Here is a 19,887-nt window from a genome sequence, read left to right as displayed (position 1 = left end):
CCGTAACACTGCCGTCACATTTAGCTGTGAAATGTCCTAACATGGCCGCCGTTCTAAACGCAAGACGGGCATTGGATTTGTTTCCCACGTTGGAGATGTCGGGTGTGACTGTTATTGTCTGATGTCTGCCTGGCTGCATTCACACGAGACGCTTCACAGTCCGAGTCTCTGAGTTCTGAGCCTTTTAGTTTCACGAGAGCAGTTTGGAACCTTAATCTCGTCAGGTGGCTTGTTCTGAAGTTAAAGCCGCGTTTTCTTTCTCCTCCTTTGGTTTCTAGCACCCTAAACCAGGAGGCTGTGACTGCACCTTTCTGTTGTTTTTTTATTTGTCATGTTTCCCAGGGCGTGTGACGGGGACATGTGCAGCGGGTTGTGTATCCTAACCTCGTTGAGTAATGTAGTGCAGCCCGTTATTTTTCTAAGCACTGTAACACCCTGTAGGACTGATGTTTCATTCTCTAACTACTGTCATAGTAAGCCAGAGACTAATATGTACATAATGTATAAGTGGTAATAGTGATGCATCTATTGTAAATATCAGACAACTGTTCTATTTTTTGTTTTCGTTGATGCAGTTCAGAAACACTTTGTGCAAGATCTCACATCTGTTGAATCGTGCAATTAAAGGTGGCCAAACATTCGTCTTTCTCAGCGGTCACAATCTTTCTATATTTATCTCGTGACATTTGTTGGGTTTTATCTTTCCCTACTAGTGTAAAATGCCTCTAACGTTCTACTATAGAAGAGCTGGAGTGTCTGGAAATCCCTGCTGAGGCTGTTTCCTCCTCGACCCGGCGATGGAAGACGGATAAATGGATTTGAATTCAACTCATCCAAAAAGGTTCAGCCTTAAAATCGGTTTTAACCGTTTAAGCAAACTGACTAGAGTTCACGAAATTTAAAGTGGCAAAAGGAATTATCTTAGCCAGTATCTGACATTTTATTGATTATTTTCTTGATGAATAGGCCTATTAGATTAGTCAAATGAGATTTTTACAGATTTATCAAATGAAAAAAAAAATCCAATCTGATAAAACAAGTTTGTTGTTGAAACAAATACTGATCAGGTCACGGAGTTCAGTCTTGCAGATATTTTATTCCTCTAAAAGACAAAACAAGTTTCATTTTGCATAACAGTAGTACAGCAATGGCTGAGGGTACAAAACGGTTTCATGTTTCCGTGTAAAAATAACTCTACATTACACCTGTCCCGTCCTTGTAGTGCAAATGCTTCAAATAAAAGTCAGGCACAAGATGGATACGAGCGCAGCCCGCTTACACTGAGCTACATAAGATGTTGCTTTGATTGTTTGTGGTGACTTCCTATATCTCAATGTTCACAGATGATAGTCTGACTTCCTGTTTGGAACTGTCCAAAGACGGGATGAACTTTACGACTAAGTGCAACAGCGTTGAATACTACGTCAAGAACAAATTACCGGTCCCGACAAACTCCCCCCTGCTCGATGCTTTAACTTGTAAATATCTGATAAAGCATTTTAAATGGCAACTTGACATCTTTCTACTTTTAAGGAAAAAAATAAAAACTAGCACAAAATAAATTCAAATATTTCCCAGATTTACATATGTTACAAGTAAAAAATAAATATCAGCTCTATATTTAATCTAGGCATTTTACTATTCATCCTCAAAAATAGAAAGGTACAAACAGCGGCCGCGTTCCTCCATCAGGAGGCCAGAACGCCTCGGCGAATGATGTCGGAGCCGTAGCGCCGGCCCAGAGACGAGTCTCCCCTCAGCTGGTGGGAGTGGCATCGCTTCAAGCAGGGCTCCATCTCGCTGTCGGCCGGCTTGGGGTCTGAGGAGTAGTCGCCGGTGTCCATCCCCATGCGGAGTCTGGTCCTGGGGCAGGACCGCTGTGGCGTGTTGGTTAGCGGCCTCAGCAGCAGCGTGCGGCGCTCTTCCTCCTCCTCCTCCTCCATCGTCGCAGACAGAGGCTTCTCGCTCCTCTTGGGGATCCTAAACTTCCCCCAGCCTCTCAGGCTGGAGGCTGCAGATCTTCTGGGTGTGCGGGAGCCACTGGCGCCGTTTTTCTTCAGCCAGCTGTTTGCTTTGGTGGCGTCCAGGAGCACGCTAGTTTTGTTGAGTCTCATGTTCACGTCCAGAGAGACGGAGCCGCTTCTGTTCATTCCTTCTGTGAAGTAGTCGTCTGTGTCAGAATTCCTGATGTCCACCAGCCTGATGGAAACGGTTTTGTCCAGATGCTTCGATCCAAACCGGTTCTTCACCTGGCTGGCGAATCTTTCCGTCCCCTCACTCCTCTTCTTCCTTGCGCTCTCCTCTGGTTCGAGGGCCTCCCTTCTGGTGCCTTTCCTGCCCTCGGCTTTGTGCAGCCTGACTGCTGCTTGAAGGACTTGAAGCCGTTGGGGGCCCTTGCTGTCCCTCGTCTCCGGCGCTTTGCTCAGATCGCCCTCCTGAGAGTGTGGCGACTCCCTCCTGTCACTGCTTTTCATCCCATCGTGACTCCAGGAGGAGCCTTGAGAGGACAACCATCCATTCACTGCAGAATCACCTGAGACGGAAAGAAGAAGTGGAAACATACACATTGCTGCTTAGTTTGGCATTTCATCAAACAGGAATTGATCTTTGATCCATGATTGACTGATAACATGCCCAGGGTCTAATCACTCTCCTCCTTTAGTGGAATCTTTCTGCAGAATAACCTTCGTCTTACTGACCTGAGAGCAGCTCTTGGTCCAGTAGCTGGACCTGATGGTGGAAGATCTGCTCCTGGACTCTCCACAGGGAGCGCTTCATCTTCTCCCGTCGGGTCACCATGTAGGTGAGGTTACGGACCTGAGGAGCGGCAGCACGTTGATATTAATCTCCTTCTTTAAGGACGGTAACTCATCTAAACGACTCAACCAATGATTTAAACAGTTGAATTGATTAGCTGCTTAGTGCTGCAGCTCTCATACAGCAGATTAGCATGAACCTCGCTAGAGGAGAGGAGGAAACGCGCACCCGCTCCAGGTCTTGTCGGAGGTGAGTGAAGAGCTGGAGGCGTCGGAGCAGCACCTCCTGCTCGCGGCGAGCCAAGCTGTCTTCCTCATCCTTCTTGGGCGTGAGCAGCGGCTGGTTGAAGTTAGCTCTGCGTTTCAGCTTCCAGTACTGGTAGACGAAGTCCACCACCTCTGGCGGCAGCTTCAGGTGTCTGGTCACCTGCTCCACCTCCACAAACTGGTAGAAGTCCTCCTCCATGGCCTCCAGCTTCAGCTTGCGATGGTTGACTCTCTTCTCCAGGTCTCTGGGCTTTCTGCTGATGAACTGCGGCGTCCCATAAGACGACGAAGAGGAGGCAGCGGCGTCCTCCGCCCGTCTCAGCCTGCCCCTCCTTTTGCCCACTTTGCCTCTGGTGGCCTCCGAAGGCGAGGAGCCTTCTTGGTACTTGCTACCCCCCAGTCTGCAGTGTTGGGGGCAGTAGGACTTGAACTTGACTTCGTCATCGTCGGTGAGGATGGTGTTCATTACGAGTCCGGCGTGGAGTCCACATGTCACATGGAAGGCCGTCCGGCAGCTTTTCGCCGAGCACTACAGCAGCAGACGGGACACGGTTAGACATCTGTCCCATCAAGAGACATGCCGAGAGTCTAAAGGACGCGTCTCTGAGGACGGGGGGGGCGCTCAATCAGCAGCAGACGGGACACGGTTAGACATTTGTCCCATCAAGAGACGTGCCGAGAGTCTAAAGGACGCGTCTCTGAGGACGGGGGGGCGCTCAATCAGCAGCAGACGGGACACGGTTAGACATCTGTCCCATCAAGAGACATGCCGAGAGTCTAAAGGACGCGTCTCTGAGGACGGGGGGGCGCTCAATCAGCAGCAGACGGGACACGGTTAGACATCTGTCCCATCAAGAGACATGCCGAGAGTCTAAAGGACACGTCTCTGAGGACGGGGGGGGCGCTCAATCAGCAGCAGACGGGACACGGTTAGACATTTGTCCCATCAAGAGACATGCCGAGAGTCTAAAGGACGCGTCTCTGAGGACGGGGGGGGCGCTCAATCAGCAGCAGACGGGACACGGTTAGACATCTGTCCCATCAAGAGACGTGCCGAGAGTCTAAAGGACGCGTCTCTGAGGACGGGGGGGGCGCTCAATCAGCAGCAGACGGGACACGGTTAGACATCTGTCCCATCAAGAGACATGCCGAGAGTCTAAAGGACACGTCTCTGAGGACGGGGGGGCGCTCAATCAGCAGCAGACGGGACACGGTTAGACATCTGTCCCATCAAGAGACATGCCGAGAGTCTAAAGGACGCGTCTGAGGACGGGGGGGCGCTCAATCAGCAGCGGAGCTGCCCGGCTAACCCAAAAACCAGTCACCATGCCGATAACCGTACTTTGGGTTTCCGTTGGCAACAACACCGTGGTCATGGCGACAAGAACAGGGAGTTCCTTCATTTCGTAGGATCGGCCGATTCCTACGTATGAAAGGTCCGTAAAGGTCAAAGTCAGCCGCCGTCTCCTCCTGCTCTGCCGTCAGATCACCGACAGCCCCGCCTACTTGCCGAGCCGATGGCTCCGCCCCCTGTCTGGTGAAAGGGCAGACACGCTTTCGACCTGAGCCGTGTTCATTCTTGCTATTACCTGCTGTGAACACCTTATTGGTGCTTTAGGCAGGTCAGGCTTTTCAAAGGTCGGCGACCCCCCCTAGATAAGAACGTTGAGCAAAGCAGCCCCGTGTGGCTCTACTTCAAAGAGCCTGATAAGAACACATTATGCCCAGGACAGGGTTCAGCCTGTTATAACACGTTTACAATAGTTATAACACACCCTTGTTGGAGTAATACGTGTTGTCGATCGTTACGTTCACCTAGTACTAGCAGGAGTTTACTCCCCGTAGCACAACTAGTGATACGGAGTGCTTTTACCTAGTACTAGCAGGAGTTTACTCCCCGTAGCACAACTAGTGATACGGAGTGCTTTTACCTAGTACTAGCAGGAGTTTACTCCCCGTAGCACAACTAGTGATACGGAGTGCTTTTACCCAGTACTAGCAGGAGTTTACTCCCCGTAGCACAACTAGTGATACGGAGTGCTTTTACCTAGTACTAGCAGCAGTTTACTCCCCGTAGCACAACTAGTGATACGGAGTGCTTTTACCTGGTACTAGCAGCAGTTTACTCCCCGTAGCACAACTAGTGATACGGAGTGCTTTTACCTAGTACTAGCAGGAGTTTACTCCCCGTAGCACAACTAGTGATACGGAGTGCTTTTCATTTGTTCTAGTGAGAGGCGCGTGACTCTCTCTGCCTCATGATGGCGCTGAGGAGGAACTCCAGGTGTGACTCTACCTGGATGCACGCTCCAGCCTTCTCTTTGCACAGACAGCAGACCAGGGCCCATCTGTTGCTGGGAATTTGGGACACGTTGGTGATCGGCTCCATCTTCTCGGGATTCCCGATGCTCACCTGAACACGTTTCACATAAACGTAGCATTTATATATATATATATATTATATAAATATTACTGCAAAGCTAAATAAGCTCCTGTGTATTATATAAATATACTGCAAAGCTAGATAAGCTCCTGTGTATTATATAAATATTACTGCAAAGCTAAATAAGCTCCTGTGTATTATATAAATATTACTGCAAAGCTAAATAAGCTCCTGTGTATTATATAAATATACTGCAAAGCTAAATAAGCTCCTGTGTATTATATAAATATTACTGCAAAGCTAAATAAGCTCCTGTGTATTATATAAATATACTGCAAAGCTAGATAAGCTCCTGTGTATTATATAAATATTACTGCAAAGCTAAATAAGCTCCTGTGTATTATATAAATATTACTGCAAAGCTAAATAAGCTCCTGTGTATTATATACATATTACTGCAAAGCTAAATAAGCTCCTGTGTACTATATACATATTACTGCAAAGCTAAATAAGCTCCTGTGTATTATATACATATTACTGCAAAGCTAAATAAGCTCCTGTGTATTATATACATATTACTGCAAAGCTAAATAAGCTCCTGTGTATTATATACATATTACTGCAAAGCTAAATAAGCTCCTGTGTATTATATACATATTACTGCAAAGCTAAATAAGCTCCTGTGTATTATATAAATATTACTGCAAAGCTAAATAAGCTCCTGTGTATTATATACATATTACTGCAAAGCTAAATAAGCTCCTGTGTATTATATACATATTACTGCAAAGCTAAATAAGCTCCTGTGTATTATATAAATATTACTGCAAAGCTAAATAAGCTCCTGTGTATTATATACATATTACTGCAAAGCTAAATAAGCTCCTGTGTATTATATACATATTACTGCAAAGCTAAATAAGCTCCTGTGTATTATATAAATATTACTGCAAAGCTAAATAAGCTCCTGTGTATTATATAAATATACTGCAAAGCTAAATAAGCTCCTGTGTATTATATACATATTACTGCAAAGCTAAATAAGCTCCTGTGTATTATATAAATATACTGCTCAAAAGTAAAGGGAACACTGAAACCAATATTCCAGCTGAAAATCGTCATTAATCCACAATCATTATGTCAAATAATAATGGAAGGAATAGAAAATCATTAGGAACCCTCGGATCACAGGCTCTCTAGCGCCACCTTAATGCCGCTCCGTAGCGTGTGCGTTCCTCTGCGACCCCCCCGCGACGGACCGTCTCTGGGGGGGTCGGGGCATCAGACGGCTCCTGCACAGTCTGTGGACGCTTTACCAATCATGGTCTGTTCTACCTTCTACCTGAGCAACGTACTGCAGAAACGTTAAGCTAGCTGAGGACCAATCAGAAAAGGGCTGCTGGACAGACGCCAGTCTGACTCAGACGGTTACGCGTTCCCGTAGCTGAGGACCAATCAGAAAAGGGCTGCTGGACAGACGCCAGTCTGACTCAGACGGTTACGCGTTCCCGTAGCTGAGGACCAATCAGAAAAGGGCTGCTGGACAGACGCCAGTCTGACTCAGACGGTTACGCGTTCCCGTAGCTGAGGACCAATCAGAAAAGGGCTGCTGGACAGACGCCAGTCTGACTCAGACGGTTACGCGTTCCCGTAGCTGAGGACCAATCAGAAAAGGGCTGCTGGACAGACGCCAGTCTGACTCAGACGGTTACGCGTTCCCGTAGCTGAGGACCAATCAGAAAAGGGCTGCTGGACAGACGCCAGTCTGACTCAGACGGTTACGCGTTCCCGTAGCTGAGGACCAATCAGAAAAGGGCTGCTGGACAGACGCCAGTTTGACTCAGACGGTTACGCGTTCCCGTAGCTGAGGACCAATCAGAAAAGGGCTGCTGGACAGACGCCAGTTTGACTCAGACGGTTACGCGTTCCCGTAGCTGAGGACCAATCAGAAAAGGGCTGCTGGACAGACGCCAGTTTGACTCAGACGGTTACGCGTTCCCGTAGCTGAGGACCAATCAGAAAAGGGCTGCTGGACAGACGCCAGTCTGACTCAGACGGTTACGCGTTCCCGTAGCTGAGGACCAATCAGAAAAGGGCTGCTGGACAGACGCCAGTTTGACTCAGACGGTTACGCGTTCCCGTAGCTGAGGACCAATCAGAAAAGGGCTGCTGGACAGACGCCAGTTTGACTCAGACGGTTACGCGTTCCCGTAGCTGAGGACCAATCAGAAAAGGGCTGCTGGACAGACGCCAGTTTGACTCAGACGGTTACGCGTTCCCGTAGCTGAGGACCAATCAGAAAAGGGCTGCTGGACAGACGCCAGTCTGACTCAGACGGTTACGCGTTCCCGTACTCATGTTTTTGAGCAGTATACGTATATATACATGCAGGCGGTACAAACGGGCTCACCTCTGGGACCCACAAGGCACAGCTGACGTGGACCCACTTGGTTCCGCTTCGGGTGGGCTTCATGGCGCCGCCCTTCTTCGGACACAGCTGGCACTTGGGTAGGATGCCGAGGGCGCAGGTTCGGCACAGCCAGCTGCCCTTTGGGACCTTCTGGATGCCGTAACATGCCTGAGGAGAAATCAATCGCAATGTTTCCTGCTGCCCTTTGACCTGCTGTTGTCATGGTAAACGCGTGCTGCCCTTTGACCTGCTGTTTTCGTGTTAAACGCGTGCTGACCTTTGACCTGCTGTTCTCTGACCTGGTGAACACAGACGTTGCACTTGTCACAGAAGACCATCTCGTTGTTGTCTTCCCCGTCGGGCGACTGACAAACGTCACACACCACGTCCTCGTCGTACTCTATGCCCAGCCCCTCCTCCGTCTCCATGGCGTGCGTCATGTTGTCATGGCAGCAGCGCTCAAACTCCTCCATCACCCGCTCCGCCGTCGTCTCGTCCAACAGAGGCAGAGCTGGAAAGAGAACCTTCCCTTTACCCGTCATCGTTTAACATTTCAATGAGTTCAAGGAGTCAAAATAAAATGAGGGTTCAAGTCCCAAGTGACACGTTTTAAAATAGTGCTAAACACAACGTACGGGGGCAAACTCAAACGATCCTAATATTCCTACCCAAGAGCAAGGGGCACTCAAACGATCCTAATATTCCTACCCAAGAGGAAGGGGCACTCAAACGATCCTAATATTCCTACCCAAGAGGAAGGGGCACTCAAACGATCCTAATATTCCTACCCAAGAGGAAGAGGCACTCAAACAATCCTAATATTCCTACCCAAGAGCAAGGGGCACTCAAACGATCCTAATATTCCTACCCAAGAGGAAGGGGCACTCAAACGATCCTAATATTCCTACCCAAGAGGAAGAGGCACTCAAACAATCCTAATATTCCTACCCAAGAGGAAGAGGCACTCAAACGATCCTAATATTCCTACCCAAGAGGAAGGGGCACTCAAACAATCCTAATATTCCTACCTAAGAGGAAGGGGCACTCAAACGATTCTAATATTCCTATCCAAGAGGAAGGGGCACTCAAACAATCCTAATATTCCTACCCAAGAGGAAGGGGCACTCAAACGATCCTAATATTCCTACCCAAGAGGAAGGGGCACTCAAACGATTCTAATATTCCTATCCAAGAGGAAGGGGCACTCAAACGATCCTAATATTCCTACCCAAGAGGAAGAGGCACTCAAACGATTGTAATATTCCTACCCAAGAGGAAGGGGCACTCAAACGATCCTAATATTCCTACCCAAGAGGAAGGGGCACTCAAACGATTGTAATATTCCTACCCAAGAGGAAGAGGCACTCAAACGATCCTAATATTCCTACCCAAGAGGAAGGGGCACTCAAACGATCCTAATATTCCTACCCAAGAGGAAGAGGCACTCAAACGATTGTAATATTCCTACCCAAGAGGAAGGGGCACTCAAACAATCCTAATATTCCTACCCAAGAGGAAGAGGCACTCAAACGATCCTAATATTCCTACCCAAGAGGAAGGGGCACTCAAACGATCCTAATATTCCTACCCAAGAGGAAGGGGCACTCAAACGATCCTAATATTCCTACCCAAGAGGAAGGGGCACTCAAACGATCCTAATATTCCTACCCAAGAGGAAGAGGCACTCAAACGATCCTAATATTCCTACCCAAGAGGAAGGGGCACTCAAACGATCCTAATATTCCTACCCAAGAGGAAGAGGCCATCCTTTCAGCTCCCATCCGCTCCGGTGTACCCACCCATCTCTGAAAGCTCCTCGTTGACCACCTGCAGCCAGGCCACATCGACTTCGTTCAGGTCATACCGGCACACCCCCTCCGCCAGCGTCCGGATATCCACGTAGCCCAGGGCCTCGGCGCCCGATGTCCGGATCCATTTCTTTGGTCTGATGAACATGACCTCCTTCCCTTTGTCTGCCAGCACCCTGACCGACACAGAACACATTTGGGCGTGCTGAGAGGACGGTCCAGTTTGAGTTTGTTCTACCTGCTGACGGGACGCAGCGTGGACTGAGGGCTGACGGGGACCTGGACGCCCTTCTCCCACTCCTGCCTCCACGAGTCGGCGAGTACGTAGTAGTCCTCTGTGTTCAGCTGATTCGAGTCGTGCACCTTCATGGCTGTGATCAGGTCCGTCCTGAACACCTGCAGAAAAATGACAGTTCATTTATGCAAGTTCCCCAACTCTACTGCACAAATGATCACACAGCCAATGATTAGAGCTTGATCAGAATAATAGTAGTAATACTAGAACAAACAAGAACCAGACATTGGTGCTTCAGCGGCGGCCACAATCATTGCTTGGTTTGGATTTGATTGGCTTTTGGTGAGAGGCTGGAAAGCATCCATTCCTCAGGCTGTACAACAGGTACCCGCTGGATGCTTCCATTCCTCAGGCTGTACAACAGGTACCCGCTGGATGCTTCCATCCCTCAGGCTGCACAACAGGTACCCGCTGGATGCTTCCATCCCTCAGGCTGCACAACAGGTACCCGCTGGATGCTTCCATTCCTCAGGCTGCACAACAGGTACCCGCTGGATGCTTCCATTCCTCAGGCTGCACAACAGGTACCCGCTGGATGCTTCCATCCCTCAGGCTGTACAACAGGTACCCGCTGGATGCTTCCATTCCTCAGGCTGCACAACAGGTACCCGCTGGATGCTTCCATTCCTCAGGCTGCACAACAGGTACCTGCTGGATGCTTCCATTCCTCAGGCTGCACAACAGGTACCTGCTGGATGCTTCCATTCCTCAGGCTGCACAACAGGTACCTGCTGGATGCTTCCATCCCTCAGGCTGCACAACAGGTACCCGCTGGATGCTTCCATTCCTCAGGCTGCACAACAGGTACCCGCTGGATGCTTCCATTCCTCAGGCTGCACAACAGGTACCCGCTGGATGCTTCCATTCCTCAGGCTGCACAACAGGTACCCGCTGGATGCTTCCATTCCTCAGGCTGCACAACAGGTACCCGCTGGATGCTTCCATTCCGAGGGCGAGTGAAACAATTCACTCGAGTACTAAAAAGAACGGCTTGAAGTGTTTTTTGCTCGTGCTGATTTCAAACCTCCATTTGCTTGATTGATTCGTTCTTATTATCTATTAAAACTGATCGTGACAGATGTGGAAAAAATAAAACAATGAAGAAGCAAGCAATCTAGAAGAATAAAAGCAGAAGGCAGCTACCTACCCACACGTTGAGTAAATGGTAAGTAATGGGTCGAGGCCGACATACCTCGGAGGGTTTCTGGCCAGCCCCCCTCCTTCGCTGTGATGAATGTTGGGACCAGCAAGTAGAACCACCTGGAGAGACATCACAGCGTTAGATGCATCAGCACGCCGTCTCCGTTTGCACTGGAACTGGAGAAACACACGTGCACACCTTTAATAGTCAAATGTGCTGCAACTGAAATGTTCCGTTTTCCGTTTTATTTCTTTACAAATCACTGACTGGGCATTTAGAACCATTCCTGTCAGCCCGAGATCATTTTGTAAATGCATCTAAAGTTTCTCCTGCTAAAACAAAAACCTTGAATGAGTCCTCAGCTTAAAAAAATAACTTATAGTGCGAGTCCTCAGCTCCTATAGCCCTGCTTCACACTTTCACACACACGACGGCATAAGGGAGTCTGCTTACTTCCATCGTCTGAGTCCTCACCGCTACTCTGGTGGCGGCTTCTCTTCATCCTTATCGGTCTGTGGAGCTCCGAGGACGGGACTCTTCACAAACTAGACTGAACCAGGAAAAGATTGGAGACTAAATAAATACCGTACAACTGTTTCTGAATAATGTGTTCATATTTAGGGATAAGATAAGAAGTCTTAAAGTAAGTGACACGATATAGCACAAGAGTAGGATAGTAAGAAAACTATGACATTTGACGATCAATGTCGTGACCGATTGAACCAACACCAGAAAAGCACTCGGAGAGCACAAACCTCCGCCGAGCACCTTATTCCCCTCGGGATGCAAAAAAAGAGGACGCAATTAGTAGCGAATATAAAACTATTTAATGTTGCCAGAAGTCAACATTAATGCAAAAAAGGTCTGATGTGGAGAAAAGCTTTACCAAAGATATTGCAGGGGGACAATTAAATACATAAACAAATAACCCAGTCATATATTTTAAAATTCATCATCAAAAGGTTCTAAATTGTTCTTGGTATCTTTATACAGCAACCATGAAAAGTAAAGGGAATCAGATGTAAAGCAAAACACATTCCTTACGGCTAGGTGTGCATGTCGTGACATATTTAGCCCACAAGTAGATATCCGGGGAAAACAGGATATGACGTGTGATTCCGTGCCAATCATACGCAGAGTACGACATTGTCAGCACATGAAGAAGATGAAACAGCGGCCTGTAGCCGCCGCGTCTTTGAAGTATCTGCAGGTCTGCTGTGAGCAGGGAACCTGCTAACCCTAACCCATACAGCAGTAACGGTTTACCGACAGGCTAACTTCAGCTAGCATGGTGAAACGGTTTGTTTGGTATTAGCTCAACAGCACGGAATGTTATATTTAAGCGATATGACCAGATTTTGATATTGTTCATCCGGTTTTGTCGGCCACAGATTGTAGCTAATGTTAGCCTTAGCTCTCTCACCATCGTGCAACACGCGGGCCCACCCACACCCGGCACTTCAAGCGGAATTGTTTATTATGACTTTTTTTCCCATGAACGTATATTCCATTTATTTAAATAAAACCATTACAAATTTGGCTGCCCAAAAGCGCGTCGCAACTATTTTTTCACCCCAAATATATATGCCCTCCCAAGTCTTGGTAATAACGCCAGCCTGGGTGTAACATTTAGCTGACGTTAGTGGTTAGCAACGTAGCTAGCTCGTTAGCTCGAAGCTACATCTATACAAGTGGTGGGCTTTAGCTAATACTACTAGCAGACTAGCTTTGCAGTGCTATTAATGAAAACTTGTAGCCACAACCAGCGATTCGTCAAAGGTTAGAGGTCAATGATTACTTCAAACAAACCCCTAAATTGTCATTATTGCACTCATGAAAACAGTTATTTAATACAGGAACGTTGTGCTTTGCTAGCGGTCTAGCGACGGAGATTAATCTTTGGCGCCATTTTAAATGACGACGTCGCGCTTTCCTAGCGGACCGCTAGTGCGACCATACTGGAAATATAAACTCGTTTATAACATTCACGTTGTTCAAATGAGTACAGAGAGGAAATACATCGGTCAGTACATACAGAGCACGGCCGGTGGGAACGATGCGAGGCGTCGTTTTATCCGAGCTCCGCTTGACCCGCATTCCACATACGTAAACAGAGCGGCGTTGGGCGGGGAAGAGGTCGCCCAGCCCGGACTGGCGCGTCACGCGTAGGGCAGCAAAAACCCGTCAGTCGGTCACGACAAAAAAAGAAAAGAAAAACATCCTTACAGAGAACGACTACCGGAGTGAGAAGTGTAGCATTTTGTTTTCACGTACACGCCAAGACGTCATTCGGGTGCCTTGTCAACAAGCGCCACACGGGGTCGTCACAGCCCCGCCTTCTTTAGCTATTAAAGGGACAGACCACCATTAACGCTTCAGTCTGAAATGACGCGCCTCCGCCGCGTCTCCCAATCTGTGAGAAGTGCTTTCAAAATGCAGAATACTTCTTTTTAAATGCACTGAAGAAATATAAACTCAACATAGAACGACTTGGGTGGAACACTTAAACTAGCTCCTTGGTTGATCACATTAATCAATACTCGGTCTTAGTGTTCAGAAGTGAACCCCAACCCTAGCTTTGCTTCAACTCTTCCTCACATCTGCTCACCTTCTCATAATCCTGTGTAAATAAAAAATCACCCAGATGGTTGCCATGACGCAGTCAGCATGTTTGCATTTTCAGAAAATAGCATCAACATTCTAACACCAACAGCGCCCGATATTTAAATCATCAAACAAATGCCGGCTCGCTTTCACTTCACACCCAAATATTCAAATGAGACAAAATGAAAGAATAAAGCTCAGTAATTGTGCATTTGCATTTTCATTACACACACAAAAACACAATTTAATGAACGATGACAGTTCTACCTCCTTCAAAAATGAACAAAGTCCTGTTATTAAACAAATTGATTTATTATGCACGAACAAATCCCTCCCTGCTTGTCACACAGACGCACTTTCACGCACACACTTTCACACACACATTCCCGACATCTAAATACAAGACATGGTGGGTATTCTGCAGCGCTCGCTTTGTTGTTGCACATGCTTTAATCAAAGGATAGACGTATTTACAGGGTAAGCAACATCACAGCTCCCGGTCCAACCCTGCGGCTCTCAGCAACTTCTCGTGTGTGTTTGTGTTTTGTTTTTGGAAATTCACCCACGTTTAAAAAGTTAAGAAAACAAACAGGGGTTTGGGCCAATATGACAGCATTACAGCTTTTTGGAGTTCAACTACATACATATGGCAGTAACACTGAGTAACGCTAAAGGTCTATTTACAAAGCTCGTGAGGAGGGGGGCGTTACGGTCTGTGCGTGGACGACTGGCAGAACGCTTGCCTTCATAATCGTCTGGGCCGAGTCGAGGAAAAAGCGACACCTCCATCCCTCCCATCGCCTCGTCTGTTGGAGCGGTCCGTACCGACACGACAAACGAAATAAGGCACAATTAACACTTGGACCGCTTTCAGGGAAACCGATGGACTTGCAGCGCGTAAACACCGGAGTGCACGGATTGGGACCGCTTCCCTTTGTGTTCTGGCCAATCTGGTGAGATTCAGAACAAGAGCCACACGGCTAGCCCCTAAACTCAGCCCAACCCTTCTCTCTCAACACACACAAAACTAGTAGTGCACACACTAGCAACACAACAGCAAAACGCAACGCCCCAGAAGTTTCCCTTTTTACACCACAGCGCTGCCTTCTCAAAAACCGGGGGACCTGATTGGAACAGAACTGACTGATTGATTGATTGCTGAGCCGTCCAAACCTGAAACACTTTCATTTGCAGCCCGACTAAACTCGATAAATGAGGAAATTATTTTCCCCATTCTGATCCACAGACTCTTTGACCGATGAGTCCTCTAACCAACTTCCACCCCCCCACCCGGGTCCGCTCTATATTCAGACACCCCTGTATGGTATCGTGAATTTCTATAAACCTTTGCGTTCTCTGCAAAGTGTCTGTGAAACGAGTGCCAAGGGACCGTCTGCAAATTGCACCAGCGGAGAGAGACGCAGCACAGATATTCAATAACTTCACTTTTAGACCCCCACGTTGTTTCTGCAGTTTGAAAGGCAGCTACTTTTGATAAACTGAGCTTGCAGCACATCGTCTTCCTACAACGATGGGAAAGAGGCATCACTTTTACTTTGACGACGTATCCCCAACGAGTCATTGATGCCGGAAGTCCAAATCTGGGACTATCTTTCCGACTTTACCGAACTCTAGCTGCAGACACCATTTGCAGAGAAGGCGAATTGATAGTGTTGCACGGCGACCAGCCAAATTGTCTGAGCAATGTCGTTACCCCCCTCCCCCTCTCCCCACACGGTTCTTTTCCTGTCATTAAAAAGGCCCTGATTGCTGAAGACGGAAGGAGGTCTGAGCATTGGCCCTCGCAGAACAGCCACGCCCCGCACAGAATCTGAAGGTAAACGTTTAGGGAGCGGGGGGGCAGGAGAAAGGGGCTCGGAATCAGTGGGGCAGGAAGAGGAGGAGGCGGTGGTCCTGGGGGGGGCAGTCTGCCGTAGCTGCTTGGGGCTCCAGGCTTTAGTGGAACTGTTCAGTCGTGCTTCAGGTGGTCCTTGACGTCCTCCTCATCCGTGTACTCCGACGGCTCGTCGCCGGGCTTCAGCAACCTCCCGACGTAGTCGTATTTTTCTGAAAGATTGAAATAGAACTTTAAACAACCTTTAAAGGAAGGCTCATGTTAATCATGACAATTATGATAATCATCATGAGTCATTTCAGAGGCTGGGAAAATATAGTGATCAGCTGTTAATCACTTCAGCTCGCTTCATATGAGAGTACGCTGTACATATTGTGTGTCTTTTTAATTTATTGTTATTTTGCATCTGTGGAGTAATTTATTTTATTTTATTTGTATTGTTAAATGTCGATGATTTATGTACGAAGGACTTTCAGCGGAAACAAGAAATGCTCCTCTGAGACAGGATGTTTGACTGTACTTGTACTGTAATACATGCTACTGTGTGACTGTACTTGTACTGTAATACATGCTACTGTGTGACTGTACTTGTACTGTAGTACATGCTACTGTGTGACTGTACTTGTACTGTAATACATGCTACTGTTTGACTGTACTTGTACTGTAATACATGCTACTGTGTGACTGTACTTGTACTGTAATACATGCTACTGTTTGACTGTACTTGTACTGTAATACATGCTACTGTGTGACTGTACTTGTACTGTAATACATGCTACTGTGTGACTGTACTTGTACTGTAATACATGCTACTGTGTGACTGTACTTGTACTGTAATACATGCTACTGTTTGACTGTACTTGTACTGTAATACATGCTACTGTGTGACTGTACTTGTACTGTAATACACGCTACTGTGTGACTGTACTTGTACTGTAATACATGCTACTGTTTGACTGTACTTGTACTGTAATACATGCTACTGTTTGGCTGTACTTGTACTGTAATACATGCTACTGTTTGACTGTACTTGTACTGTAATACATGCTACTGTGTGACTGTACCTGTACTGTAATACATGCTACTGTGTGACTGTACTTGTACTGTAATACATGCTACTGTGTGACTGTACTTGTACTGTAATACATGCTACTGTGTGACTGTACTTGTACTGTAATACATGCTACTGTGTGACTGTACTTGTACTGTAATACATGCTACTGTGAGACTGTACTTGTACTGTAATACATGCTACTGTGTGACTGTACTTGTACTGTAATACATGCTACTGTGTGACTGTACTTGTACTGTAATACATGCTACTGTGTGACTGTACTTGTACTGTAATACATGCTACTGTGAGACTGTACTTGTACTGTAATACACGCTACTGTGTGACTGTACTTGTACTGTAATACATGCTACTGTGTGACTGTACTTGTACTGTAATACATGCTACTGTGTGACTGTACTTGTACTGTAATACATGCTACTGTGTGACTGTACTTGTACTATAATACATGCTACTGTGTGACTGTACTTGTACTGTAATACATGCTACTGTGTGACTGTACTTGTACTGTAATACATGCTACTGTGTGACTGTACTTGTACTGTAATACATGCTACTGTGAGACTGTACTTGTACTGTAATACACGCTACTGTGTGACTGTACTTGTACTGTAATACATGCTACTGTGTGACTGTACTTGTACTGTAATACATGCTACTGTGTGACTGTACTTGTACTGTAATACATGCTACTGTGAGTGGGATAACTCAGCCTAAGATGAGCGCCACACCACAAAGGACAGGGTGAAGTGGAGAAGGTTGGTTTGCTGCGTGGACCCCTGACGGACACGGTCCTAGTAGTATTAAGTAGTAGTAGTAGTACCAGCCTACCCAAGAACTGCATCTCCCACTCCCTCACGCTCTCCATCTGCACGGCGCTGAGGTCCGACAGGTCGTCGTACTCGTCCCTCAGGGCGTCTCTCTCCAGGCAGAAGGTAGCCAATCCTCTGGAAGCATCCCGGCCTGCAAAGACGCCGTACGGACCCGCTGCGGGGAAACACAAACGGCGTGATGAGCCAGAGCCCCGGCCCCGCTGCGGGGAAACACAAACGGCGTGATGAGCCAGAGCCCCGGACCCGCTGCGGGGAAACACAAACGGCGTGATGAGCCAGAGCCCCGGCCCCGCTGCGGGAAAACCACAAACGGCGTGATGAGCCAGAGCCCCGGCCCCGCTGCGGGGAAACACAAACGGCGTGATGAACCAGAGCCCCGGACCCGCTGCGGGGAAACACAAACGGCGTGATGAGCCAGAGCCCCGGCCCCGCTGCGGGGAAAACACAAACGGCGTGATGAGCCAGAGCCCCGGCCCCGCTGCGGGGAAACACAAACGGCGTGATGAGCCAGAGCCCCGGACCCGCTGCGGGGAAACACAAACGGCGTGATGAGCCAGAGCCCCGGCCCCGCTGCGGGGAAAACACAAACGGCGTGATGAGCCAGAGCCCCGGCCCCGCTGCGGGGAAACCACAAACGGCGTGATGAGCCAGAGCCCCGGCCCCGCTGCGGGGAAAACACAAACGGCGTGATGAACCAGAGCCCCGGCTGAACGGAGGTGCTGCAGAAAAGCACCACCTGAGACGCACCTTTGTCTCTTCCTGTTCTCTTTCTAAACGCTTTCACAGATTGCAGGAGCGTAAACTGGAGCTGCTGCGTTCAGTCCGTTAGTCGATCAGGAAATCAAATGAGCAACGCTTTGATAGTCGATGAATTGATCCACTCAGCTAAACGGCAGGTTTCAGAAGGAAGCCGGAGGAAGTACAAACTCCGCCCTCTTTCATATATTTGTACAAAAATGATGTTTCTTCCATTAACTAACGTCACGTGTTAAAAACACGTCCTGCATCAATCCTTATCGATACGCGTGACGTACTTTAGGGTTACCAGCTCGTTGTAAATGAACTGATCTAACATTACTGTCTACAAGCTAACGGGCTAAACGACACATTAGCTGCGTATCTACGACGCCGATAGACGCGTAATGGATCACATCGCTAACCAATAACTCTTTGGCTGCTTTAAATGGCATTTATAGAAGGGTTACGCGCCACGCACTGCCGCAGACGCAGTGCTAGCCTGTAGCCTGTAGCCCGTAGCCTGTAGCCCGTAGCCCGTAGCCCGTAGCTAGTCCTCGCCATTCAGAAACACGAAGCCGAATGCTAAGCTAACCTGGAGATGGCTACCTAGCCGCCGGCCGCTCACCTTTCCCATAAAACCTTCTGCCGCTCGTCACGTCGAACACCTTCATGTTGACAGCCATCAGGATGCGGGGGTTCTGGAGCCCATCGTACACCCGCAGCTGCTGCAGAGTGAAGTCCCGTCTCCTCATCTTCGGAAGCGCCGAGGCCTCGTCGCCCTGGGCCGCGTCAGAAACGAGCCGCCTGCTCCATCGCCGGTACACCGCGAAGCAGACCGCCGCCACCAGAAGCAAAAAGCACAAATTCAGCAACATCCCGACGAGGCCGACCCCGTCCGGATCACCCGCTGGCCCCTGCGAGCCGCCTGCGACAACTGGTCCGCTCGAACTGAGTCCATCGCCCGCCATACTGCTAGCTAGCGCCTACCCGCCCCTGGCCAGATGATGAGTTCAATTCCCGTCAGGAAAAACCGACTTCTTCCCAAGTGTCCGTCTTGTGGGAATCGATTACTTTCATTATCGGTCATTCCACTGATTTTTTTTTCCATTAATAAATCAGGACAGAGACTGTCAGCAAAAACTGAAAAACGCCACAAGGTTCAAAGTTCAAAATGTAAAGGGCTGCTTCACCCCTCCCGCATAGGGGGACCGGCCTCCTGGGGGTCAGGAGCTGAATGCAGAGGGCAAGCTACGGTCCGTCCGGGCCAGTTCTACCCTCAGAGCACTGCCCTTGAGCAAGGGTTAGGGCACTGCCCCCCCCCCCCCAATGGCTTCACCTTCACCCTATGCCCTCTCCGCATATATATGCGTAAATGGAACTCTGCTGTGTAAAAACATGACAATAAAAGTTAACCTTAAAAAATATAAAGGTGAATGTTTGTTTACCACTCTGCAGGAAGCTGGGAAAATAAACACCATAAAATAAAATAATCCAACTGGCTGTCAAACGAAGCAGCGTTCTCTCTCACTAATAAAGCTGACTGTCCGACAGCTTCGGCTTCCTGACGATCGCTCCAGCTTCACGCTGACCCTGACCCTGACCCTAACCCTAACCCTAACCCTAACACCTTTATCCACCCGAGTTCTCGTTTACACAATCACAACACAGACAGGGAAAAATCTGCAGGTTCTTCTGGGAACAAGAACCGGCCCTGAACGACAGAGA

General features: G+C 48.2%; 2 protein-coding genes across 3 annotated transcripts; both read right to left on the bottom strand.

Annotated features, from left to right (window-relative positions):
- Positions 1–1,076: 1,076 nt before the first annotated feature.
- On the bottom strand, positions 1,077–13,369 carry jade1 (jade family PHD finger 1). 2 transcript variants are annotated; one of them, XM_068752467.1, is made up of 11 exons: positions 13,335–13,369; positions 11,514–11,610; positions 11,112–11,179; positions 9,863–10,020; positions 9,616–9,800; positions 8,116–8,327; positions 7,817–7,984; positions 5,320–5,436; positions 2,986–3,552; positions 2,700–2,817; positions 1,077–2,533 (listed from the first exon to the last, which is right to left on the bottom strand). In XM_068752467.1, the coding sequence occupies exons 2-11, from the start codon at positions 11,560–11,562 to the stop codon at positions 1,689–1,691; spliced, it is 2,487 nt and encodes an 828-aa protein (XP_068608568.1). In that variant the 5' UTR covers positions 11,563–11,610; positions 13,335–13,369; the 3' UTR covers positions 1,077–1,688. The 2 variants fall into 2 exon arrangements, with proteins under 2 accessions (XP_068608568.1, XP_068608569.1); XM_068752468.1 differs by lacking the exon at positions 13,335–13,369 and having other exon boundaries at positions 11,112–11,236; positions 11,514–11,570.
- A 1,597-nt stretch (positions 13,370–14,966) lies between these two features.
- On the bottom strand, positions 14,967–19,551 carry pgrmc2 (progesterone receptor membrane component 2). The gene is made up of 3 exons (XM_068751830.1): positions 18,788–19,551; positions 17,423–17,578; positions 14,967–15,731 (listed from the first exon to the last, which is right to left on the bottom strand). The coding sequence occupies exons 1-3, from the start codon at positions 19,128–19,130 to the stop codon at positions 15,634–15,636; spliced, it is 597 nt and encodes a 198-aa protein (XP_068607931.1). The 5' UTR covers positions 19,131–19,551; the 3' UTR covers positions 14,967–15,633.
- Positions 19,552–19,887: the final 336 nt, after the last annotated feature.

This window comes from Brachionichthys hirsutus, chromosome 18 (assembly GCF_040956055.1).
Source record: "Brachionichthys hirsutus isolate HB-005 chromosome 18, CSIRO-AGI_Bhir_v1, whole genome shotgun sequence".
Classification (NCBI taxonomy): Eukaryota; Metazoa; Chordata; class Actinopteri; order Lophiiformes; family Brachionichthyidae; genus Brachionichthys; species Brachionichthys hirsutus.
This window is presented reverse-complemented; position numbering and strand designations above follow the sequence as displayed.

Bases quoted from the DNA above. Each gene is read 5' to 3' on its own strand.
- jade1 (XM_068752467.1), bottom strand. From the start codon at position 11,562: ATGAAGAGAAGCCGCCACCAGAGTAGCGGTGAGGACTCAGACGATGGA. The intron at 7,985-8,115 runs GTCAGAGAACAG...ATTTCTCCTCAG, and splicing joins GCAACGTCTGTGTTCACCAG to GCATGTTACGGCATCCAGAA. The intron at 2,534-2,699 runs GTCAGTAAGACG...TTTCCGTCTCAG, and splicing joins GGACCAAGAGCTGCTCTCAG to GTGATTCTGCAGTGAATGGA.
- pgrmc2 (XM_068751830.1), bottom strand. From the start codon at position 19,130: ATGGCGGGCGATGGACTCAGTTCGAGCGGACCAGTTGTCGCAGGCGGC. The intron at 17,579-18,787 runs GTGAGCGGCCGG...GTTTCCCCGCAG, and splicing joins CAGAAGGTTTTATGGGAAAG to CGGGTCCGTACGGCGTCTTT. The intron at 15,732-17,422 runs GTAGGCTGGTAC...TCAATCTTTCAG, and splicing joins GTGGGAGATGCAGTTCTTGG to AAAAATACGACTACGTCGGG.